The sequence below is a fragment of the Tupaia chinensis genome, unplaced genomic scaffold, assembly GCF_000334495.1.
Source record: "Tupaia chinensis unplaced genomic scaffold, TupChi_1.0 Scaffold139871_1, whole genome shotgun sequence".
NCBI lineage: Eukaryota > Metazoa > Chordata > Mammalia > Scandentia > Tupaiidae > Tupaia > Tupaia belangeri.
In genome coordinates this window covers 573123-599753 of record NW_006199750.1, presented here as the reverse complement: position 1 = coordinate 599753, position 26631 = coordinate 573123, and the positions used below count along the sequence as shown (strand labels likewise).

The window sequence follows — 26631 nt, the reverse complement described above, 5'->3', positions numbered from 1 at the left end:
TGCTATAGGGCGCGTGCGCTCGCCAGAAAGACAGAGACAGAGAGACAGAAAGCAAGAAATCACCTCCCAGGGAGGATGGCCACACCACAATCTCTTCTCGTCCATTCTCCTCTCGGGTTCTTGGGCACAAACACGCACGCGCCTGGCATGAGTTTAAGCCACCAGGTCCGGGACTCCAACCGCGGTCGACTACATGAGAGTCCAGTGACATAGCCATTACGCTAACTGCTGGTCCCGCATATTGTATTTTTTGATTAACTTGTTAATATCCATATCAGATAAACTTGTTCTGGCTAACCAAAGTCAAAAGGAAATTTAAAGGGAGAATACAAAAAAAAAGCTAAAGAATCAGATTTTAGAGTGAATATGAAGCAGAGCTGCTCCAGAGATCTGGAGAGCAGGAAATAAAGGACAATGTCTATTTGCCTCTGGTGGATGGATAAGCCCCCTCACGAAAAGACTTTTTGTCTCTGTGCTTTAAGTCCAGAGTCCAGTGGGAGAGCAACTGACAGGTTTAACTCAGGACCTGGGTCCCAGGCTGCAGTGGGAAGGTCAGGAACCTTGCTTGACAGTCCTGTAGAAGCTGAGTCCATTGGCCAAGGGGGGGCTCCCCAAAGCAAATTAAATATCCATACCAGAAGAATAGTCAATGAGCACCAAGCAGAGTAAACAACGTGTTGCTAATTAGTATTGAATTTCTATCCCCAGTTGACATTTTAACTTTTAGAGATCCTGATTTCTATTTATGTGTAAATAATTCAGTATTGTTTAGGATTAGGATAGATTATTAGAGCCAGTTTCTTGACTAATGAAAAAAAAATGATGCAAGTAAATTATATTTAGTTAGAATCATTGTATTGCTTTATAAGATAAAGTGCTACATTTTTGGATGTCTCAGCTCATCATAAAAATGTTCATTTCACATGTAGGACTATAAATTCCATAAAGTCAATGTGTCTGTTATTTTCACCAATGAATATTCACTATTTAGTAAACACCTGGTTTATCAGAGGGCTCAGATACAGTCATTGAAATCATAGTTTTTATTAAGTTTGTTATGACAAAATTATGTGCCAAAAGGTATTTATAGTAACCAGAACTCCTTAAGTTAGAATGATTCATTTGAGAAAGGAAGCAGTCCAAAAAAGAGAGAGACAGAATAAGACAGAGAGAGATTCTCTCCATTAGGAACTTCGGACTCCTTTGACTTACAGAGCCTTAATGAGAGAGAGAGAGAGAGAGAGAGAGAGGAGAGAGAGATATCACACCCGCATACACTCAGATTCTAAGACTTTTACTCATAAGCTCTTCACTAGCCCAAAATTCAGTAAGATATTTCTTAATATCTTTTAGCAGGTAATCAGGTAGTAGTTATTAATTTCACAATCTAATGTCAACGTGCAGGTATTATGATATTTATAAAATACTTACTAGGGCCTTGCAGTTATTATAATGACCACCATATTTTCCCCACCCACTTTAGTTTTTAGCTACTGACCTGCAAATCCCTTTATCCTTTCTACAATGTTCCCTCTACTTTACTCAGTCTGATCTTAAAATTCCCAAATTATGTTGCTAAATTCATTTCGTAATTTTATAGAATCTTGTGTCTTTTACAAATTATCTTTACCGTGTCCTTTTATACTTTCTCCTCCTTGATTTATGACTTCAGATTTAAATATTTTGCATTTTAAAATAATTTCTCAGTTTGAAAAAAAGAATAAAGATCTCCAGTGATTTTTATCTGAGAAGGTCTTTGAGTAAAAGTTTGGAAAGAGAGGAGTGAGCCAAATGGATTTAAGGGGGAAGACTGTTCAAGGCAGCAAATGTAGAGGCCTTACATCAGAGTCCAGAGGTGGTAGGGAGCTCAGGTTGTGTTAGACTTTATGGACCTTTAGACTTTACCTAAGAGAGTTGGAAGCCTACGAAAGACTGTGAACAGACTAGAATGTAACTTAAGTTGAACATATCACTCCAGTAGTTTTGTTGAGAATAGGCGGACATGAAGCAAAGACAGAATGAGAAAGTCTAGCTGGACAGATGGTCCTCTGTCCAACAGAGGATCTGAACAATAGAGTAGAATTAGCCTAATGAATCATTTAAAGAATTATTAACTAGAGCATTTACTTATATAGAGGGTTTAAGTAACTCTAGAGTCCGTTGAATTTGCAAGTTATGGATATTTGTCTTCATTTTTCTTAGAAAATTCCCCATCTTTTCTCTGTGTTGATTGTTCATTGGGTGATATTTAATAGATATACATGCCTCTTTTTAAGTATCTTTCGATGTTGAAAGAATTTCATTAATTTTCATGAGTTAAGTCTTGTATTTATCCTGATTATACCAGCCTACGATAGTATTCTGTTAGAACAGGGCATAATATACAGGTTAAGGGCATTATTATCTATTATTAAGATCACAAAGCCATAATGTTCTTATGTACATTACTCTGAACTTGTGAAAAAATGTGTAAAACTGATGAATTCAAGAAAAACTAGTAAAGGTATATATACTTTTTCAAGGAGAAATATATTAAGCAAAAGCAAAAAGTAACACTTTGTGTCTTAGTTTGAGTGCTTCCAGAATCAGACCCCAAAGCGAAGAATTCAAGTTCAACTAATTTATTTGGGAGTTGAGCCAGGAAGTGTTGTTTATGGAATGAAGAAGTGAGACAGGAAACAGATGGAGGTCAAAAAAAGGCTGCATTATCAAACAAATTACCATGTGAACAATTGGAACCTAGTCTCTCTAGGAACTCAAGAAATCAGTGTAGCCCACATGCCTCAAGTAGTCTTTACCCACCAACTCCCCCAGTGGATGGCTGAGGTCCACTTCAGTATGGATCTTATTTCCCTGGCATGTCTGGCTTGCTGCTGAGGTGGGCAGGGTTAACACAGCTGCAGGGAGCCTTTAGGCCATGAAATACAAATGCTGGCACAGAAGTGTAAGGGACAAAGAGGTGTGGGTGTGAAAGCAACTCTCTGTCTTTCTGGCAAGCGCATGTGCCATATAGCAAAAACCTCTCCAAAATATAAATAAATAAATGAAAAATTTTAAAAATGTAAAAAAGAAAAATTTATAGATATAATAAATATACATTTCTGGCTATTTTACTCTGTGTTTCAGGATCTGGACTAGCTACTCATATTTAGGTAATCACTAAGTATGTCTCGAATTTTTTGACATACCATAGCCATCTCCCCCAACTAAATGAATGAATGAATAGAAAATTGAAATCCATATGACTGAGTGCCAGGATGATATAACCTCTGTTAGAAATCACTGTGGTAACCTTTGTCATTGGACATCCATGCTTCGGAGCTAAACTTGTTCTTTTTTTCTTCGAGAAATTTTTGCTATAGGATGCATGAGCTTGCCAGAGAGAGACAGAAAGACAGAAAGTGAGAAATCGCTCCTCCATGGGGGATGGCCATGCCACAATCCCTTCTCCTTCATTTCCTCTCAGGATTTTGAGTATGAATGTACATGCACCGGCATGAATTTTAAGCCACTGAGTCTGAGCCTCAAACCATGGCAGACCATTTGGGAGTCCAGCGATGTAACCATTATGTCATCTGCTGGTCCCAGAGCTAAACCTGTTCTTAAGAAGTCTGTGCAGTCCTGTAAATGCTGATCAGCTCATAAGAGTAATCTAACTCATTTCACAGTGGAGACTCAATATCACCTTTTTGAAAAGAACATTTGGACCTGCCCCGACCTTGTGCTTAAGGGAGTTAGATCCTGCATGGTGCAGTTTGAATCCTGGCCCCAGTAACTTGAGAAACACACTGGGCACATTAACGTGTGTGCGCCAAATCCTAATGGAACAGAGAAATGGAGGAGAAGGGATTGTGGCATGACCATGCCCCATTGGAGGTGCTTTCTCTCTTTCCTCTCTGTCCCTCTGTATTTCTCTGGCAAGTGCACGTGCCTTCTGACAATTAAAGAAAAAGAAAAGGAAAATTTCTGAGGAACTATGCTTAGAATACGTATGTGTCCATTTATTAGTCATTACCTAGCCCCTATCTAATGCTTTTAGTAGGCTATACCATCCTTGGTTTGTGGAAGTACACTCCATGATGTTTCCGAGTGATGAAATCAGCTCGCAGCGTGCTACTCAGAACACATCCCTGTCATTAAGTGACACATGCCTGCGGTTAGAGTGTACGTGGAAGCCCCCCGCTCCCTGCAATCCAAAAAGGAAAAACTTAGAGGAAGTAATGAAGCCTCTCCCACTCCCAAAAAAGGAAAAAATTAAGAGGAAGTGATGAATAACAAATGCTAAAATGGACTCAACAGGAGTCAAGCCCTCAGAAATCCTGACATTAAAGCTGTGTCTTAGGATGTGGTTTGAGTGTGGGTGAATGTTATTCAAGATCTATAGGTCAGTTGCCATGAAACCAGGGTAGAGACTGCCGGTGTTCTTGGGGATCAGGTCCCCATTTCACCGCTGACGATTATGTGTGTGGGGTGTGGAGGGAAGCAAGCCAGTTCCTTCTGGCCATTGCCAGGAGGTGCATATAGTGCCACTCCAAGCAGGGAGGCTTATCAGGAAACCAGACATACAGCCGGAGTGTAAGTTTCTTCAAATCCAGGTGGACCTTTTAGGTGGCTTGTACTTGACATATTATTTATAGAGAAAATATTTTCTTTTCAATTTTTTTCCTTTTAGTCTATGAAACAATGTTTGCTAAGAGAGAAGACTGGCAAGAATTAGAAAGAAGTGAGCTCTTGAAGTACTTCAATGAGTGTGGTCATTTCCCAACCCAGGCACAAATTGATGATGCTTGGAACCTGGTCCACAAAGGTAAGTAGTTTCGATTTCTTTTCTTCTTTTTTCCTTGTTTTCCTTTCCACTTCCTTCTTTCCTCCCTCCTTACCTTTACCCCTGTTCCTCTTTTCTTGTCTTATTTTATTAAATATGTTTTGAAGTTCTTTTCCTTAAATTTCTTTGTATCTCATCTTAATATATATGAAGGAAGAGACTTAAAAAGTAGGTTAAAAGAAGTTATTATAATAATGTTTCTAGGAGGGGTGGAGGAGAAGATTTTAGCTTTTTTTATAACTTTTAAATATATTTTTGATATAAGTTATGTCTAGCTGAGTGTATTTTAAATCATTACATTGTAAATACTGATACTGAAAATCTTTCTCTTAGGCCAACCCATGGCCTTGTGCTTAAGGTGGTTAGATTCAATGTAGCCAATGATGTAGTTTGAGTCGTAGAACAGATGACTTGAAAAACACGCCAGGTACAAATGTATGTGTGTCTTAAATCTGTAGAAGATGGAGAAATGGAGGGGGATTGCAGCATGACCATGCCCCATAAGGGAGGCTTTCTCACTTTCTCTCTCTCTCTCTCTCTCTCTCTCTTGGGCAAGTGCATGTGCCCTCTGACAAGTTTAAGAAGAATTTTTCTCTTAAGTAGATTTGGTAATTTAGTACTGAAGAACATAGTCAAGTTTAAATATATAAACATTGTCAGCTATTTCAATACAATACTACTTTATGGTTAGAAAATTATTTCTTTTCTGGTCAGTAAATTAAAGAATGATGTTTCATGAAAATATTTAATAATTTAAATGGAGCATGTTTCTCTCCTCTGTGAAGACTAGTAAGAGGGTAGAAATTATTGCCAAAGTATGGGACACTTTCTTTAAAAATTTTTTTTATTTTATTTTAATTTCGTCTATACGATCAGTCACTATACATCACTTAGCTTGTAAAGTGAGTTTTCCGACATGAACACACTTCACACCAGACCTGTTGGGGATACTGTACACGTTATCATCAACAGATAATAATCCACTTCTTTGTCTCATAAAGGTCTTGACTCTCTATTTTTCTCCTTTATGTCTTTCCTCAGACTGACCTCCCACCCTCTTTCTGAGTGTAGGACATCTTAATAAATGTTTTTTAAATCTTTGAAATTCTTCTTAGCGTGTCTTTCTCCCTCACTCCCAGCTCTATTAAAGTATATTTGACAACTAAAAATGATTTATTTTTAAGGCGTGTGATGTGGTGATTTCACACACACATACACACACACACATGCACACACACACATATATATATATATACACACACACACACACGTGTAATGATTACCACAATCAAATGAATCAGTACATTCACCACCACCCATAGTTAACCCTTTTCTTAAAAATTCATTTATTCCATGAGAGAGAAAGACAGAAAGAGACAGACAGACAGACAGACAGACACACCTACTGGGCCTTAGACCAAGATCTCACCACCCTATCTCAGCTAGCCAGGATCACAAACATGTGCTCCTGGCACGTTCAGGGAGACCTCAGGACACAAACCTGAGTTCTTCCTATGCGACCTCAGCATCAGCATTCCGGGGTTGTGCTCCTGCACCACTACCGCTGGTCCGTAGTTGCCCATGGTGTGTCCGTGTGTGTGCGTGTGTAAGGATCGTTCAGACTTGCTCTCGTAGCAAATTTCAAGTAAACAGTACAGTATTATTATAGTCATCCTGCTATACATCAGATTCCCAGAACTTACTCATTTTATAACTGGAAGTTTGTATGATTTGACCAGTATCTCCCATTTCACCCACAACCTTGCTCCTGGCAACCAAGATTTTACTCTTTGTTTCTATGAGTTGAACTTTTTCAGATTCTTTATGTAAGTGCACTCATGTGGTATTTGTCTTTCTGTGTCTAGCTTATTTCACTTAGCATAATGTTCTCCAGGTTCATCCATATTATTGCAAATGACAAGACTTTCTTTCTTTCTTTTTTTAATAACACTATGCAGTCTTAAGATACACCATTGTTGATATATATATATATCATATTTTATTTATACATGCATCTGTTGATAGACAGATGGGTGGGTTGATTCTATATCTTGGCTATTGTGACTATGTGCCCGTGAAGATGGGAGTGCAGATACCTCTTTGACAAACTAATTTCATTTTCTTTGTATATATTTTCAAGGATAGAATTGTTGGATCTTATGGCAATTTTAGTTCTAATTTTTTGAGGACTTTAAATACTGTTTTCTGTACCAGCTGTATTAAATCTGCATTTCGGCAATGTACAAGGGATCCTTTTTCTTCTCATCCTTGCCAACATTCACCTTTTATCTTTTTGATAATGGCCACCGTAATAGGTGTGATAGGATATTTCAATGTGGTTTTGATTTGTGTTTTCCTTAGGATTAGTGATGTTGAGTACTGTTTTACATATCTGTTTGTCATTTGCATATTTTCTTTGGGAAAAATGTCTACTCAGTTACATTGCCCATTAGCTACTAATCCCTTAACAAATACAAGTGGTCTTCAAAAAGTTTGGGGAAAGTGAGTATTATGAGAAATCTATGCATACATATACACCTGCACATGCACAAACACACCATGGGCAGCTACAGGCCAGGGGTAGTGGTGCAGGAGCACAACCCCAGAATGCTGATGCTGAGGCCACATAGGAATTCAGCCATGTGGGAATTCCAGCACCTTAACCACCATGCCCCCTGTTGGCCCCTGTTTTGACACTTCTATATCCTAGTACCTAGAACGATTTTCTGGATTTTTGATAATTTATTCACATATTGGGAAAGATATCCAAATCACTTTGCTTTGCAGTGCTCATGACTAGGTTGTTTGTTTAAGTGACTTTCTTCTTCTTTCTTTTTTCAATTTTTGCTAGAGGGTGTGTGAGCTGGATAGAGAGAGACACAGTGATTGAGAGAAAGAGAGAGAGAGAAAGGGAAAATGAGAATTCATCCCCCAGGGAGATGACCACACTGCATTCCCTTCTCCTGCATTTTCCTCTTGGGATCTTGGGCTTGCACGCCCATATTCCTGGCATGATTCTGAAACTGCCAGGTCCAGGTCTTGAATCATACTGTTGGCCATGGGGGGATCCAGCAACTTAAACTCCATGCCACCTACTGGTCCTGACAACTTTTTTTTAATGACAAAAATGTTGACCCTGCTGTGGTGGTGCAGGTAAGAGGACTGAATGTTGGAAACCACGTGGAGACCTGGGATTTGGATACCACACCTGCTTGGCATGCGTGCATGTACACATGATCCTGGCTGGCTAGAAAGCTGGTGGCATTGGGGGTGGGTGTGCATATCGATCACAACATGATGAAACCTTGTCACTCACTCTCTCATGAAAAAAAATAAATAATTGAATGTTTATTATAGAAAATTTTAAAAGTACGGAAATTTATAAAATTTTAAGGAAAGTTTTATAATGCAATTGTTAACCTTTGAAATATATCTGTTTTTTTGTGTGAAGAAGACATCATTTTTACGAAAATTGAGGGTTTTTTTTTAACATGCTTAAACTTTTTCTTGATTAATAATACAAGGTTCCAAGCTACGCATATCTTTTATAGCATTAGTTATGACTGAGTAACAATCTGTCATATGAATGTTCTATAGTATATTTTGTATATTTAAGTTGTTTCCACTTAATAATAAATAATACAAAATTTGAAATTAAATGCAGCAAAATATAACAATAATTTTTGAAACATATATTAGTGTTAGTAATTGAAAATGAAAGCTTTTTTTTCAAATTACTTTGCATAAGATTATTTTCTTCTGATTATTTTGTAGAGTATCATAGTAGTTTATATTTACAGCATGCCTCTAGAGTTAGCTTACCTGAGTTTAATTTCTGGCTCTACCACTTACTAATTGTCTAGCTTTGGACAAGTTATTTATTCCTCCTAAGTCTTAATTTTTTTGACCATAAAAGGAAAAATAATATCTAAGTCACAAGAATATTATGAGGCTTAAATAAAATAATTGATGTAAAATATGTGGTCCATTATAAGTGCTCATTAAATGTTTGTTATTTTTTCATAAATAATTTTCATGTATTCTTAAATAACTATGTTTCATATTTTTTTATTTTGAAAATGTTTATTAAATCAATTTAATAATGATTCATTTTTATGGAGATTTTTGTATTGAATGCCACCATTGGCTTCTACCATATCATCTCTGAGTTATCACAGTGACCTGGTTAGTGGAGGAGCTGGTACAGTTATTTTACAGGTAAAAGACTGAGGTTTAGAAAGGGGCCTTTCTAAGCTCATAGACAGAGCTGGAACTTTAACCTTGATCTGTTCAAGTCAAGGTCAGTTCTCTTTCCATTTTACTGTGTGGAGACATTTTAACAATCAATGTTATGAAAACATTATGTAGAAAGTGAAAATATTCTTGACGGCACAGACTGCCTTTTATTCACCTTTTACAGACTAGCTTAATATCTTGCAATGTAATGTTTTCTGCAAATGATTGAATCTATTAAAGCTCTTATTAAAACTAAGATTTTCAGAAGAAAGCTTACTTTAAAAGCATTATTTTTGTTATAATGCATAAGACTGGGAAGATTTTTCCTTTTTAGGAGCTATTCTAATGTAACTTTAAATAGACATCTAATTATATTTGCTGCATTTTGCTAAAAAACTTCTTTCCCCCAGAAAGGTTTTGTTTTGTTTTTTAGAGTGAGCAAGAAAGCACGTGTGCATATGAGTGCCCGTGGTGGTGGAGGGGATGGTGGTGAGGGAGAAAGAGAGAGAGATAGAAGAGAGAGTTTTGATAGGGTCTCACTGTGTCACAGTTCCCAGCCTTCCAGCTGGCTAGGACCACAGCCATGTGGAGCCGTGCCTGGCTTTCTTTCTTTTTTTTTTTTTTCAAAGAATTATTTTATTTAACTTTATTTATTTAAATTTGACCAGAGAGGGACAAAGTGAGTGAGAGAGAGAGAGAGAGAAAGAAAGTGAGAAAGCGAGCCGCCAGGTTCAGGTTTTGAACCGTAGTCTGCCGTGGAGTCCAGCGCCCTTAACCACCATGCCACCTGCTGTCCCCATGCCTGGCTTTTTTTAGGTGGGGCCCGGTTTTGAATTTGGGCCTGCCCCACAACTTCAGTCATCACACAGCAATACTCTTCCACTGAGCCAGGAAGCTTTCGTTTAAAATGAAGACATATTCTAATACGATGGGAAGAAAACAAAATTTATGGGAAAAGGAGCTAAGTTAATGGGTTTCTATTTGCTTCTGGTGTATATATTCCATTTCTAAGAGAATCTGTTCTTATGATTTTAAGTCATCAGTCATCTTCATTCATTCTGACGTCTTCTATTGTGGATAATAGTTCCAGATGTGCACCCTACACATCTTTTCATCCACTAGAATGTCACCTAACATATATGTAGTTAACTCAATTGATGAACTTCTTCAGTGGATGGCACCAAGTAGGTCAAATTCCTGAAAGTGTCTGTATGTCTTCAGGTATTTTTAGCTCCCCCCCCCATTCTTTATTCTTATCACTATGGTAACAAAGGAAACTGTGACTGAGGACAGGATTTTCTTCTGAAAATTTCCCTTTGGGCAAATGAAGCAACTTTGGGCTGCATGCATGTAGGGGCTGATCTTAAAATCTACAAACTATGCAAACATGGAAACCCTTACTTATAGTCCTTTAAATTCCAACAAATGGAACTAATAACAATAGAATAGCTTATCTGAAAGTAAAGAAAATAATACATGATGACTCCGTATTATGTATTCATGCATCTGCCTAATCTTTACAAGATTGACCTTTGAAGTTTTTCTAGCATTTTCTGACATGTAAATAGTACATTGAGTTTGTTTACTGTGATGAAAATGATCAGAAAACTCAAGTGAAGACAAGTTCATTTTTAGTGTGAAGCCTTAGACAAAAATCTTAAAATGAGAAGCATGGAAGGAACTCACATGTATGTCGTTTAACCTGCAATATCTTATGCATCTGACTACTTCACGGAAACCATAACTACAGCCTGGGCCTCCTGTTCCTCAGAGCACAGACTTGCCCACCATGAACAGACAATGCTGCACTTTCTGCTCTTTTGCCAAAAAATGGCTTTGCTGTTAGTGTTTATGTGGTTAAGTGGGAAACATGATTTTATCTTAAAACTTTTTCACATGAACAGGTACGCTATGAAGAAAAGGAATTTAAAAGGTTTTTAAAAATACAGTTGAGTGGGGCCAGCAGATGGTGTAGCGATTATGTTGCTGGACTCCCACATGACCAACTGTGGTACGAGTCCCAGACCTGGTGGCTTGAAAATCACACCGGGTGTGTGCGCGTGCATGCCGAAGATCCCGGGAGGAGAAGGAATTGTGGCATGGCCATCTTCCCTGAGGGGTGATTTCTCACTTTTCCTCTCACTGTCTCTGTCTTTCTTTCCAGTGAGTGCATGTACCCTAAGACAAAAACCTCTTTAAAAAGGTAGAGTATGCTGGGTTTAAGACATGTGTGGCTGGCAAATGCTGATGGCAAGAAAATGCAGGATTATGGCTTGGCCCTGTAGCTTAGTGGTTGGGAGCCAAATGTCACATGGCTTATTGTCATTTGAATCCCAGCCCCACAACTTAAAAAATACACCAGGTGTGTTTGTATGAGTGTATACCCCAAATCCTGATGGGATGGAGACATAGAGAAGATATTGTGGCAGGTAGGGGCCCCTTTGGGGGTGCTTTCTCCCTCTTTGTCTCACTCTGACAAGTGCACGAGTCTCTGGAAATTTAAAAAAAAAAAGATTGCAGAATTATCAGAGCTAGCATGCTACAGAGCATTATTTTAAATAATTTATAAAAATGAAATTTAATACATTCTTACACAAAACAGTTTGGAAGTATACATTAGAAACAAAAGGTTAAGAAAACAGAAAAACAAACAAACAAACAAAAACAAAGGGTAGGTGAGATGAGAGATGTGGAGTTTAACATCTCAGAATAGCCTGAGGCTTCTGACGAGGGGTCAGCTGGAATAGGTAGTCAGGTCTTGTAAGGATCGCCTAGCACCACGGTTAACAACTGGGGCACTCTGGCTGGCAGTTTCTTTACCGAGGTAAAGAAAATGTGACCACTCTATACATAAGCTCTTCTGCTACAAATCTCAGGCCATGAACTCACTGTTTCTCTATTAGAACTTACTTTTTCTTTCTAGCCTTCATCCCCTATACAATTAATTTTTGGCAATTTGACTTTTCATTCTGTTTTTCTGAAGTTGTTGTTAAGTAAAGATGGAGGCCAATCTCTCTTTACCCCTCATTCCAGAAAGACACTGATCTGCTTTCTGTTTCTATAAGTTTGCCATTTCTGGAAATTTTCTTGCTCATAGAATCATAAATTTACGTGCTGACATACAGCATGTGGGTATCTACCTGGCAGGCAACATCTTGTGTTGACACTCGTGTTTCCTGATGTAGTAGTTTGTGACTGCTGTCATAGCAAACTAACACAGACAGGGACTTAAACAGAGATTTACTTTCTCATAATTCTGGGCATTTGGACTCTGAGGTAAAGATGTCAGAAGGTTTCGTTTGAGGGCTCAGTCCTTCTTGCATACGGACTTTGTTCCATGCCTGCTCGCCCCATAGTCTCTTCCTCTTTTGTAAGGACACCAGTCCTTTGGACACCGTTATGACTGCACGTAGCCTTAATTGCTTTTTTAAAGGACCTGTCTTCAAATACAGTCACATTGGGGGTGAGGGCTTAAACAGGTAAATTTTGGGGGTGACACCGTTCAGTCCATAATATCTGGATATCTGTTTGACTTACTGTCACTTTTTAGAAAGTATAAGCATGTTGTAATGGATATTTCCTTTTTATTTTAAACCACTTTTATTGAGCTATAATTTATATATATATATATATATGAATATAAATATTCATTGTGTTAAGTTAAATGATTTTTAATGAATTTATATTGTCACACAAACATCAATATGTGAAGTTTTAAAAGATCTCCATTACCTAAAAATGTTCTTTTATGCCCATTTACAGTTAACACAATGAGGTCCATTCATGTTGTAGGTTATCCGTGTGTTGTTGCTTCTCATTGTTAAATGATATAGCATTGTATGGATAAGCTGTATTTGGTTTAGTCAGTCATCAGCTGGTGGGCTTTAGAGTTTCCACCTTTTTGTTTTCATAAGTCCTTCTGCTATGAGTATCATTGGTTTTGATTTGCATTTGCCTAATAATTAACAAGGTTGAACATCTTTTCATGTGCTTATTAGACACTTATATATCTTCTTAAAAATTTTTTTGAGAGTTTTTTTTTGCTATAGAGCATGTGCACTCACCAGGAAGACAGAGAGAGACAGAGAAACAGAAAGCAAGAAATCACTTCTTGGGGGGGGGTGATGGCCACACCTCAATCCCTTCTCCTCCATTCTCCTCTCAGGATTTTGGGCACACGTGCACACACGCACACATGCTCCGTGTGAGTTTAAGCCACCAGGTCCAGGACTCGAACCACGGTCGGCTACATGGGAGTCTAGCAACACAGTTATTATGCCAACTGCTGGTTCCGACATTTATATATCTTTAATATATAAGTGTACTTAAAACTTCTTCATATTGTTTTAATTGAGAACTTTATTTTCTCATTACAGAGTTTTTAGAGAGTCCTTTCTATTCTGGATACAAATGATCACTTATTTATTTTTATTTTTAAATTTTAATTATTTATACATTTAATCACTGTAGATCGATTGTAAAGACACTTTACTCAGCATGATATACACCTCAGTCCAGCCCAGTTGAGAATACTATTCACGTCCTCATCAACAAATATATATATATATATACATATATATATATATAATTTGCAAATATTTTTTCCAGTTTCTGAAATATCTTTATTTTTTAATGGCATGTTTGAAGAGCAAAACTTTTAAATTTTTATGAATTCTACTACACAATTTATTTTTTCTTTTCTAAAGTGGCTTTTGGTGTATTATCTATGAAAATGTTGCCTAAAAAAAGATAACAAAGGTTTTTTCCTATTTTTTTTTTACAGAAACTTTATGGTTAACCTTTTATATTTTGGGCTCTGATGAATTTTCTTTCAACTTATCAGCATGTTTGAATGTAAAATGTTTTTCTTGTTCACCGCATAGAGTTTATTTTTTCTTTAAAAAACAAAAACAAAACTCTGGTAAGCTCTGTCATTTAATTGAAGTCTACAGGCCATTCACATTTGGGGTGTAATAATTGATATGGTTGAATTTATCTCTCTTATTTTGCTCTTTTCTGTATGAATGATGTGTCCTTTTATACCTCTTTTACTGCCTTCCTTTGTAATTTGTACAAATACTTTTAATGTAAAATTTTAAACTATATTTAAAATGGTTTCTTAGTAGTTCTAGGAATTGCTAGAGAGAGAGAGAGATATTGGTTTGTCTAGAAAGTTATGATGCCTTTTTGCATAGAAAAAAAATGTAGAAAAATACATCATGACTTTCCCAATGACCTAATAGATATTTCAGTGTTGTTTGGGTTAATACTAAAATAATTCCAGTTAAACATAAGATCATTGCTTCAACATAGCTTTATGTCATCCTCCTTCTCTATGATGTTACTGTCATATGTATTACTTATGTAAAATTTATAAAACTAAGAATGCAGTCTTATAATTATGTTCCTTTGGAGTCATATGTTTTTTAAAGGAATTAAGAAATGTGAAAATATATTTTGTACAATTTATATATGAATACATTTACCATTCTTTTGCTCTTCCTTAATTTCTCTGGATATGAATTACCATCTGATATCTTTTTCTTTCAAAAGATCTTCTAGCAGTGAATTATTGTAATCTCTTTAAGTCTGAATATGTCTTTATCATCTTCATTTTTTTTTTTTTTTGGAGAGGTTTTTTTTTTCACTATAGGGAGCGTGCGCTCGCCAGACAGACAGAGAGAAACATAGAGACAGAAAGCGAGAAATCACCCCCCAGGGGGGATGGTCACGCCACAATCCCTTCTCCTCCATTCTCCTCTCGGGACCTTGGGCATGTACGCACACGTGCCCGGCGTGAGTTTTAAGCCACCGGGTCCGGGACACGAACCACGGTCGACTACGTGGGAGTCCAGCGACATAGCCATTACGCTAACTGCTGGTTCCCTCATCTTCATTTTTGAAGAGTCATTTTGTTGGATCTAAGATTCTTGATTACCATTTTTATTTCTCAGTCACCATTATGAATATGTCTTTCTTTTTCAAATTTATTTTTATTATTATTTAATATTATTTATACATTCAACCGTTATAGATCATTTAGTTTGGAAAGAGACTTTACCCAACATGATATATGCCACAAAGCAGGCGAGTTGAGAATACTATACACGACATCACCAACAGGCATGTGTCTTTCTACTGCTTTGTGATCCCCATTGATTCTGATGGGAAATCAGCATTAATCTTACTTCTGTTCCCCCGTGTATGATGAAATCTTTTTCTCTCTGCTTTCAAGATTATTTTTTTTTTCTTTGCCTTTCAGCACTTTGGTCTAGGTGTGAATCGCCTTATGTTTGTTTACCGTAGTTGGAGTTTCTTGAACTTCTTGGATCTGTAGATAGATGTTTTTTGTCACACTTGGCAATTTTCTAGCCAGATATTTTTCTGTACCTTTCTTTCCCTCCCCTTTCTGTCTTTAACTCCCATTGCACTTTTATTAGTACACTTAAAGTTGTCCCAGAGATCCCTGAAGCTAATTTGTATTATTTTCAATCTTCATTTTGTTCTTCAAATTGATAACAGAGTGATCTCTCTTCAAATTCACTATTTCTGCCTTCTTAAATCTGTGATTAGGCCCATTACGTGAATCTTTCATTTTATTATATTTTCAACTCTAGAATGTATTTAGTTCCTTTTAATTGATTCCATCTCTCTCACTCTCTATTTTTTTCTTTTACATTTTTAAAACTTTTTTTTCCTTATTTTATTTTATTTATTAATTTTTGTTTTACATTTTTTCCCCACATTTTATTGATTCACAAAATACCTTAAACTAAAACTATGGACAAAGCTAGAATCTAGTTATGAGTGCACTGTAATTTTCTTCTGAAACATTTAAATTAATTAATTAATTTACATTTGTTCCCTGAGCATTGTCACAGCATACAAACTGTGATTTCCCATCCAAAATATACTGCATAGTGACTTAATCATACATGTTATCATCATTAATTTTCTATCTCTAGTTTCATATAAATACATGTATGTGTGTGTGTGTGTGTGTGTGTGTGTGTGTATATATATATTTATATAGTTATATTTTACCCCTATTTCTCACCCTCTGTGGTTTCCCACCCTTCTCCCACACTATCTTAGGTATCTATAATTGTTTTCCATTCCTCTCCCCCCCATTTTATTGATTCGCAAAATTTCTTAAGTAATCTAACTATTTTCAGTAACAAGTTTATCTGGTGTGTACATATCAGTGAATACATATCTGACTTTAGATGTGAAACTCTGAGGAAAATGAATATACTATAAGGTAGCACCTAGCCGATGCTATAAAGCTTACTATGGTCACTAAATAGGTATTTTTAAATGTACTTTTTAATTTCAAGAAAAACAGTTTTAACTTTGATAAATCAAAGAAATGCTATGGAATTTACTTAAAACTTAAAACCAGGAAACAGTTCAGGATTCTGTTCAAATCGTAGGTACATGAATCTATTGGCAGCTCAAGACAGGACAAAAATCCTTAAAACTGGAAAACAAAGCCTAGAAGAAAATTAGCAATGTTTTAGTCCAAAGTCATAAAATGCTATTTTACCAGTTGAGTCTCATGTACTTAATCTATCTTCTGTTGTGGTTCGATCTTCCTGATTAAATTCTGGGATATAATATTCAACTCCAGACTTGTTCCTATGATTAAGTTGGCCATTTTCTTAGTTTTTAAACTCTTATTTCTGTGTGTCTGCATTTAATTTTCCTGACATAGCACTCCCTTGAGAACTTTTTGAAGATCTGGTCTGGTGCTGGTAAATTCTTTCAGGTTTTGTTTATCTGAGAATGTTCTTGTCTTTTCCTCCCATATGAAGGATAATCTTGCCAGGTACGGTATTCTTGGTTAAATTGCTTTTCCCTTAACACTTTGAATATATTTTCCCATTCTTTTCTCACTCACATTGTTTCTGATGACAGGTCCGCTGTTAGCCTGATAGGATATCATCCTTTGTAGGTAACTTGCCGTTTCTCTCTTGTCAATCTTAGTATCTTGTCTTTGTTTGTGGTTTTGGTCAATCTGGCTATAATGTGTCTTGGAGAAGATCTTCTTGGGTTGATTCTATTTGGAGTCCTTTGTATTTCTTGGGACTGGTTCTTTGAGTGCCTCTCCAGGTTTGGAAAGTTTTCTTGCAGGATTTCATGGAATAGACTATCAATGCCCTTATAAGTCTCTTCACCTTCTGGGGTACCAATTATGTGGATGTTTGGACATTTGATGGTACTAGTATTTCTCATATGTTATTCTCAATTTTTATTTATTTTTTCTCTCTAGGGTCCATGCACTTACCAGAGAGAGACAGAAAGAGATAGAGAGAGGGGAAGTGAGAAAGCATTCCCCAGGGGAGATGACCCTCTCCTCCATTCTCCTCTTCGTATTTTAGGTATGCATGTACATGAGCCCAGCCACCAGGTTTAGGACTCAAACCACATAGTTGACCATGGAGAATTCAGTCACCTTAATCACACACCACCTCTCTCCCTATTTAAAAAAAAAAATTATAATTTATTTCTTCCATGAGTTACAGAGGCAAGTAAAGGACAGAAAGAGAAAGAGAGACAGTACTACCAACATATTCTCAATGCTGCAGTCCACTCCTTGCCTTCATCCAGCCCCCAGGCATAGGTACACAACTGCCTGACATACTAAGGGAGTCCTCTGGACTTGAACGGGAACCTTTCCAAGTGGAATTGCTTTGCAGAATGTCATGTTTAACTGCTGCACAATTGCCTGGCCCCTATTTCTCTTGATAATCCCAATTTCTGAGTAATTTTTATGATATCTTTCTCTCAGTTCTTTATATTTAACTTAATTATTTGAATGTTTTTATAATAGCATCATCGAAGTCTTTCCCTGTAAAATCTAACATCTGAGTGAACTTAGAGTAAGATTTTACTGACTTTTTTCCTCCCTGCGTGTGGATCACTTTCCTATGTTTTGCAAGTGTCATTTTATTGTTGTTGTTATTATTGAAAATTGGCATTTTTAGACACATATTGTTACAATTATAGGTTCTCTTCCCCACCCTAAGTGTTTATGTATTTATTTAGTAACCTGCCTGGACTTAATGCAGAATCTGATATGTCTTCCCCCATGGTATTTGCTTGTCCAATTATTATTTTAATAATTAGAGTAAGCCACTCTTACTATTTAGAGTGGCTTTTGTAGAGGTCATCTCTGTATCTGCCTAACTTAGTGGCCAACCAAGGATGGAGACCATTTGCTCAAACACTTGAAGCTTTTCTATTTTCCCTCATAGGGTGCATGTGCTTGCCAGAGAGAGAAAGAGAGAGAGAAATCATCCTAATCATCCTATCATTCTTCAGGAGGATGACCATGCCACAATCCCATCTCCTCTATTCTCCTCTCAGCATTTTGGACACATGTGCACACGCACCCAGTGTGATTTTCAAGCTGCCAGATCCAGTACTCAAACCATGATTGGCTATGTGGGAGTCCAGTGCTTTAATCATTGCACCACCTGCTGGACTGCTGGCCCCAACACGTGAAGTTCTTAAGGTTCCACCGTCTGCCTGTAGAACTATGTGTGGGGTGGGAAGCACATTCCATGTTCAATTTTTATGTCTTCTCGTGTTTTACTTCCTCCTGGCACTCTTGGGTCATCTTATTCCTGTCATTTCCAGTTCACTTGGTAGGTGGGTATAGGTTATTATATCTTTCTATGACTTTTTCCATTTCCAAAATTTGTCTATTTAATTTATGGTATACCTCTGTTTGCCCCAACTTGGTTCCAACTCAGACTGTACCCCAGGCTAGCAGAGCTGCAGCTGTTCCCCATTTATTTCTTACCAAGTTTGTTATGAATATCATCAATGCCAATAGCTGTGGGGTTTTTCCCAACTCTTCAAATCAATTTAGCTTCATATAGTGATGATTATGAGAAAATGATCCTGATTTGGGGCATATTGATACTGATTCAAGTCTTGATATCTTTGCCATGAACCAGTTCAGTAGAACCTGAGAGATGGAGATATACATTTGTTCTCTAGAAAATAATAGATTATTTAAAAATACAGGGACAGATAAATGAGTAAAATTCTGCAATATCAGGTGATCAGAAGTGAGTAATAAAGATGATTTAGACATGTAGTGAGTATTAGGGAAGCCTGGCACCTATCCTAATGACTGAGCAATGAGACTGCTCCTTCTGTTGGGTTGTCAGAAAAGTCATGATACCTTTTTGCATAGAAAAACAGAAAAATAGGTCAGGACTTTTCGGACAACTCAATACTATTACTTCCTCTTCACCAAGGACAGGAATCTCCTGAACTGTTCCGCCGTGAGGTTCTTTAGCAGGAGTTGAGGTATTTGTGTTGTGTAACTCTGGATCACTTGAGCAATGTTTGATGTTTGTCCCATCTTTCTGTTGAGTCTACCGCTGAGATCCCATTCATCTTCTGACCCCTAATGAGTATCACAAAGATGTTAAGGTTTTGACAGTGGTGTCTACAACCCTTGTGTAGCAAGATGCCACTTCTCTGGTGTTTAACTGGTATTGCTAATGCATCCAGCCATGTGAGAGAAAAGCACATTCTCTCCTCTGCTTGATAATATCAGAGTTAAGTCATAAAGTGCAAAAAGTAAAAAAAAGCATAACAGTGTACTAAATGGATACCTGCCTTGATTGCGGCAGTTCAGAACCATTTTGATGAAATTGTTGTTTTCACATTCAACAAACATCTATTGATGTTTGTTTCTTAGTATGTGCTGAGAAATGTCATGATGTTCAAAGATCTCACAGACCCCATAATAACTGGAGGGACATGTACATAGATCATTTGCCCATTGGAAATGGATGTTTCCAAATGTACCATGTGAATTCAATTTTTGATATAAATATTATGTCAGTGGAAGCTACTTAAACACATTCCCCTAGAGCCGAATACTCCTGGATACACTAGAGACCTGAAGGTAAAGAACAACCTTACTTTAGCTACCTAATCCAAACATCTGCTCCCACAGTTACTCCTGCTTTCTCCCATGGCATGTTTCAAAGACGGTTCTTGACATAGAGCCTCATCTTATGAGCTCTGTTGATGCCTTCTTTCACTCTAGCGTTGGCTGTGCAAAGCCTGCTAAAGCTCCTGAGAATGATCTTGGCTAGTGAGAGACTTCTCTTTTCCTTGTCTTTCTTGTCCTATTCTACAGTCATGTGAGTTGTTAGCCCAATTAGTAAGTTACCCTGATTAGCCATGTTTGTTTTTAGCCATGATTAGCCATATTTGTAGTTACCCTGATTAGCCATGTTTGTTTGTTTGAGCCAGTATCAATATGCCCCAAATGTATGTTTTTAAACCTTTGAGTCTTTTATTTTTTGAGTTGGGATATTTATACCATAGTTATATAAGCTGTACAGACAATCTGATTAAATTTCGTAGTATTATTTAACACCAGTTATTCGTCAAGAATCTGTTTTGTTTAAGGAGAAAATAACTGTCTTTAAGACACAGCAGAAACAGCAGGAGTTTGAGAAAGGTGTAACTTCAACAGAGGTATAATTACTTTCCTAAGTCTGTTAGAGAGCAAGCTTTAGACTCTGTTAGATCACTGCTTATTAAGATTACACACCTTGTACACCTAACATGCAGAGATCCACTACCAAGTCTTTGTTTTATGTGATTAAATTGCTATTAGCCATGTTTGTTTGTTTGAGCCAGTATCAATATGCCCCAAATGTATGTTTTTAAACCTTTGAGTCTTTTATTTTTTGAGTTGGGATATTTATACCATAGTTATATAAGCTGTACAGACAATCTGATTAAATTTCGTAGTATTATTTAACACCAGTTATTCGTCAAGAATCTGTTTTGTTTAAGGAGAAAATAACTGTCTTTAAGACACAGCAGAAACAGCAGGAGTTTGAGAAAGGTGTAACTTCAACAGAGGTATAATTACTTTCCTAAGTCTGTTAGAGAGCAAGCTTTAGACTCTGTTTGTTAGATCACTGCTTATTAAGATTACACACCTTGTACACCTAACATGCAGAGATCCACTACCAAGTCTTTGTTTTATGTGATTAAATTGCTGTAGTATCAGGAATAGAAGCTCCCTGGTGAGAACAACTTTACTGTGCAAGTTCTGATAAATGAAGGAAATGTTAATGCAAACTATTTTACCACAAATTATTATGAAATATAAAATTTTGACATAGTATAGTTATTTCAACATCATAAAGCATAAAAGAGTTTATTTATTTTTAAATTTTTATTTTTTTGGAATTTCTCTTTATCTAAAGCCTGTTAATTTGCACAGTGAAGTGAAAACTTCTAAAGGACTTGAAGTGGTTTTCAACCCTTTACACTCATAATAAGTTTCGCATTTTCACTCTGTCTGCCTTTTAAGTCACCTTTAGTAATGAACATTTTCTAGCATTTCCGAATCAAGCTTTTTTAAGAAATTGTGCTCCTACTGACACCATGAAGCAGCATGATGCTCTCATGCTGTGAAGCCTATCATGCACCATATAAATTATTAGTGCTATCGAAATGAAAGCATAAAATTCAGATTTGCAGAGTCAAGGTTTTTTTTTTGCCGGAAGCTGCCAGTTCAGCAGCAAAAAAGCCACTGTTAATTCTGAGGGTTTGTTTCCTTCAGAAACATTTTACTTCTGTGGTTACTGTAGGCATTTAAGAGTTTCATTTTGGTATTCTGGTTTCCAGAATTTAAAACTTTTGTTTTCACATTGAGGTCAACATGGAAATATTATTGTGTAGCTTTGGTGTTTATAAATTATGCTGACTTGTTCAAGCAGATGTTTATTAAAAAAGTGAGCTTCTTGGGGCCAGCAGGTGACATTGTAGTTGTGCTGGATTCCCACATGTCTGTGGTGGTTCAAGTCCTGGCCCTGGTAGCTTGAAACTCATGCCAGGCACATGTGCGTGTGCACCTAAAATCACAAGAGGAGAATGGAGGAGAAGGGATAGCTGCATGACAATCCACATGGCCATCCCCGGGGTGGTGGTGATGGTGGTGGTGGTGGTGGTGGTGGTGGTGATTTCTCACTTTCTGCCTCCTCTCTGTCTCTTCAGTAAGTACATAGGCTCTATAGCAAGAAAAAAAAAAAAAAAAAAAAAAAAAAGCAAAAATAAATCAACTCTAAAAAAAAAGTATGCTTCTTTGGGGCATAGTTTTTTAGGCATTAATGTAAATATCTCGTGTTTCTACCATAAAGATGTTGACTTTTTATTGTTGTTGTTATTTTTTACATTTATTTTTAATGCATGTGCCAGAGAGAAATAGAGACTGAGAGAGGAAAAGAGGGCAAAAGAGCCCCCCAGTGGGGACAGGCCACACTGCAGTTCCCTTTCCTTCATTCACCTTACCTGTGTGGATTCTCGGCATGCGTGGCACATCTACCTGGTGTGTTTCTTCAAGCCAAGGGGGCTGGGATTTGATTTGAATTTGGCCATGTGGAATCTTACTCCCTCTACACAGTGCTTAACCACTGCATTACAGGGCCAGCCCCCAATTTTTATTGTTTAAATCATTCTTACCTATTATTTTTTATCTACCAATACTTACATATTTTCAGTATGATGAGGGATCAGACAGCTTATGTTGTTCAGTGGCCTTGATTTCTATGTATATGTGAATGTAGTGGACTTGATTTCTATGTATATCTTCGTATGCACATGTCATCTTTGGCGATAAACACAGGTACATAAATACAAACACATCTGCATATAAATGTGCGTTATAAAAGGTACTCCCACACGTGCTAATGACTGCCTGTAATAAAGACAGATACCAGAACCTTTCTCTTCATTTTTTTTTGAGAGCAGCTTAATTCATAGTACTAATTAGAAAAGACATAAAACTGCATGTGCACCCACAATTCATGATGCATATTTCCTAACCTTGAGATTTATATTTAAGATTAAATAACCACTTAACTGGTGACTGCTACCCAAAGTCTCATGTCATATACATGTATTTAAACAAGTTATAAAGTAAGCACCAAATAATTTGATTCTAAGAAAGTAAGAGTACCTGGATTTTTTCTTTTTTTTTCAGTTTTTTTGCAATAGAGTGTATGCCCTTGCCAGGAAGAGACAGAGAGGGAAAGTGAGAAATCACCTCCCAGGATAGATGGCCATACTGCAGTCCTTTCTCCTCCATTCTCCTCTTGAGACTTCACATACACATCCACATGTGCCGGCATGTTTTCCAAGCCACTGGGTCTGGGACTCAAACCACTTAGTTGGCCATGTGGGAGTCTTGCACCTTAACTACCGTGCCACCCGATGGACTCCAAGAGTACTTAGATTTTTTTAAAGTAAGAAATAAATTGGAATTAAAAAAAAAATCACTGTCGCTCGCTAAAATTCAGAAGAGAAAGACAAATGACATCACCTTCCCTGCCAAGTATAACCCCCTTCTTAGATTTTTTTCTGTTTATTTATTTATTTCTTCCAGGAGAGAAGGAGACAGAGAGAGAATGAGATAGAGAGATAGTGGCACCCACAGCAGAGACCAGGCCCAGCCAGTCAGGCTCATGGTCACACTCATGCATGCCCAGTGTACAGGGAGCCCCAGGAAGCAAACCCGAGACCTTCCCGGTGCCTCAGCATCACAGAATTTTACATTACTGCTGTGCCACCATGTCTGACTGTGGAGTTTTAAACTTTTATATAAATGTGACATTGGTCTTTCCAGTTCCATTAAAAATATAGTTAAGAGGCCAGCAGGTGGCACAGTGGTTAAGGCTCTGGACTCCCACATGGCTGACCTCAGTTTGAGTGCCAGACTTGGCAGCTTGAAACTTAACTGGGCTCATGTGTGTGCATGCCCAGAATCCCAAAAGAAGGATAGAGAAGAAGGAATTGCAGTGTGGCCATCCCTACGGGGGAGTGGGGGTAGGGAGGGTGGGGAGGGGAGGTGGCGGTGATTTCTCGCTTTCTTGCCTCTCTCTCTTTCTTTCTAATGAGCACACATGCTCTATATAGCAAAGTTCTCTCAAAAACAAACAAAAAACAGTGATATTTAAGAATAATTTGTAGATAATTGATATTAACTTTTTTATCAACAGGTTATCTATTTGCATTTTTTTCTGGTTTCATGATGTTTTTAAATTTTTTTTCTCTCAAAAGGCCTTATACATCTTGTTAGACTTATTTCCGATTACCTTATTTTTTGTTTCTGCAGGGATATACAGGAGAGTCAATTGTCTTTTGTAATGTTTCTTGCATTAGTTGCTGAGTACCCAGATACTTTTTAAAAATTTCTTTTTTATGCATTTGAAATTCTTCAAAATAGAGTTAAAAGTTCTCCAGTTCTTTCCTATCATATGTAGAATAAAATTTAAACACCTAGCAAATAATGCATTTTCTGCCTTCCTGGCGTCAACTTCTGCCCCCTTTCTCTTGCCGTGCTTACTTCATTCAGGTCAAACTAATGATTTCACTTTTTAAAAATACATTAAATTTGGGACTGGCATGTAGCATGGTGGTTAAAGGCGCTCGACTCCCAAATGGCCAACCACAATTCGAGTCCCAGACCTGGAGGCTTGTTTTCTCGCTTCCTCTCTCTCTCTCTGTCCCTCTCTGGTCAAATTAAAATAAATCAATAAAGTTAAATAAAATAATTCTAAAAACAGCTAAATTCTTTGTACTTAATTTTTCTTCTGTTTAGAATTTTCTTTCCTCATGACTCTGTAAGAGTCTATCTCACATTTCAACTTAATATCAATTGCTCATGAAGGCCTTTCCTGACTTTCCTCTCTGAAATAACCTACTATCCTCTGCCTTCTATTCTCCATCTCTTCAGTAGTTATTTCTCTTTATTCCACTTATGCTAGCCCAATATATATTTTTTAAAATTTAATTTAATTTACTATTATTATTATTTAATTTGACCAGAGAGAGACAAAAGGAGAAAGAGGGAAAATGAGAAAGCAAGCTACCAGGTCTGGGACTCAAACCATGGTTGGCCATGTGGGAGTCCAGTGCCTTAACCACACCACCTGCTGGCCCCTCCATCTGATATTAGACTACACATGCGTTTATTTATTGTGAATCTCCTCCACTGGCCTGTTGCTTGCAGATATGATGGGGACCTTGTGTGTCTTGTTCACTGGTATGATTCAATTTATAGACTAGAATCATATATGAGGATACTTGAAAAAGTCATGGAAAATTGAAGTAAAGTAACTTGTTCATTTTGGTGCAAAAAAGTTTGAAATCCATGCATAGCTCTTTCACAATATGCATTTTCCATGGACTATTTGAAGACACCTTATATAAAGAAAGGAAGGGAGAGATGGCATCAACATCCCCAGCAGAATGGGTACATGGCAGTTAAAGTAACAGACATGAAAGGAAAATTCTTCCCTACTCCTCTAAAATTAGCGGAGAAGAAAAAACAAATGAAATGGTAGGATATGTCAATATTGTCTTAATTATGATAAAAGTAGATGGCTCAGGGTCCTTTCTTCCTATCTTGGGGCAAAGAAAGAAACTTACCCTTAAGGAAAAGCATGCTGCTCTTGGAAGTCTCCAAAGCCCTTTGTCAGGAAAGTCTGTAGCAGTCTTATAGAACATTAATAGCACTGTCTTATTCATGAGTGTTCTGTTTGGTTTGTTGAAGGATATGATTTCAAGTGAGAGATATCTCATAGATCTATTGCAAATGTCACTTTGTAAGCTCTCGGGATGCCCACTGATCCCTAGTGTCATCCTAGCATCACCTCTGTTTACTAAGCTCCGAAAGGACATGCTGTTGCTCTTGCATTTATTTAGTTTGTAGGTTGTTTCCAAGGTTTTTAAGGTTAAAACAACCTTTATGTTTCCTGAGGCTGTTCCATACAGGCGTATTCAAATAGTTTTCTACAATGATCTGGTGAGTTCAGGACACACTTGTAGAGCCAGCCAGCCAGTTATGAGTCATGCAACAAATGGGAAAGTTGGGAGGGGATTAAATCAGATTAGGATTCAAATATGTGGGGTGACAGAGGAGTCAGCCCTGCTGCCAGGAAAAGCTGCTCTCTTACGGGCCAACAATGAGCCTTCAGTGGCTAGTTATGTTAATCCAACACCTGCTGTAAACAATATGTTCACAGGGAAGTTAATAAATAGTACCAGGCCAGGGGCTGGTATGAGTCAGTAGAACTGGACTCCTTAATCAGAAAAAAAAAAAGTTTAAATATCAAAATGGGACATTATTCTGATGGTTAAAACAAAAATAAAGCAGAATGATAGTATGCAGTTTCAGCGGGGCTTAGCTCTGTTAGTGCTGCCTGCATGTAATGAATTTTAAAAGCTGGTGACTACGAACTTTTATCTAAGACATGATTATTTGCAACAGTTTCTGATGATAAAAGCATTGAAATTAAAAATGTACATTTATATTACTAATACATCTAGTAAATGCTTTTCTTTTTTTTTGGAGAGGTTTTTGCTATAGGGCGCGTGTGCTTGCCAGACAGACAGAGAGGGACAGAGAGACAGAAAGCAAGAAATCACCCCCCAGGGGGGATGGTCACGCCGCAATCTCTTCTCCTCTATTCTCCTCCCGGGATCTTGGGCACGCACGCACACGTGCCCGGCGTGAGTTT

At 37.3% G+C, this 26631-nt stretch overlaps 1 protein-coding gene across 1 annotated transcript in view; it reads left to right on the top strand.

Moving 5' to 3' along the window:
- Positions 1–26631, top strand: part of IQCM (IQ motif containing M) — a 472102-nt gene that overhangs the window by 288386 nt on the left and 157085 nt on the right. Inside the window, exon 12 of the mRNA XM_006162328.2 lies at positions 4673–4807. Within this exon, the coding sequence (XP_006162390.1) occupies positions 4673–4807 (135 nt within the window). The remainder of the gene's footprint in view (positions 1–4672; positions 4808–26631) is intronic.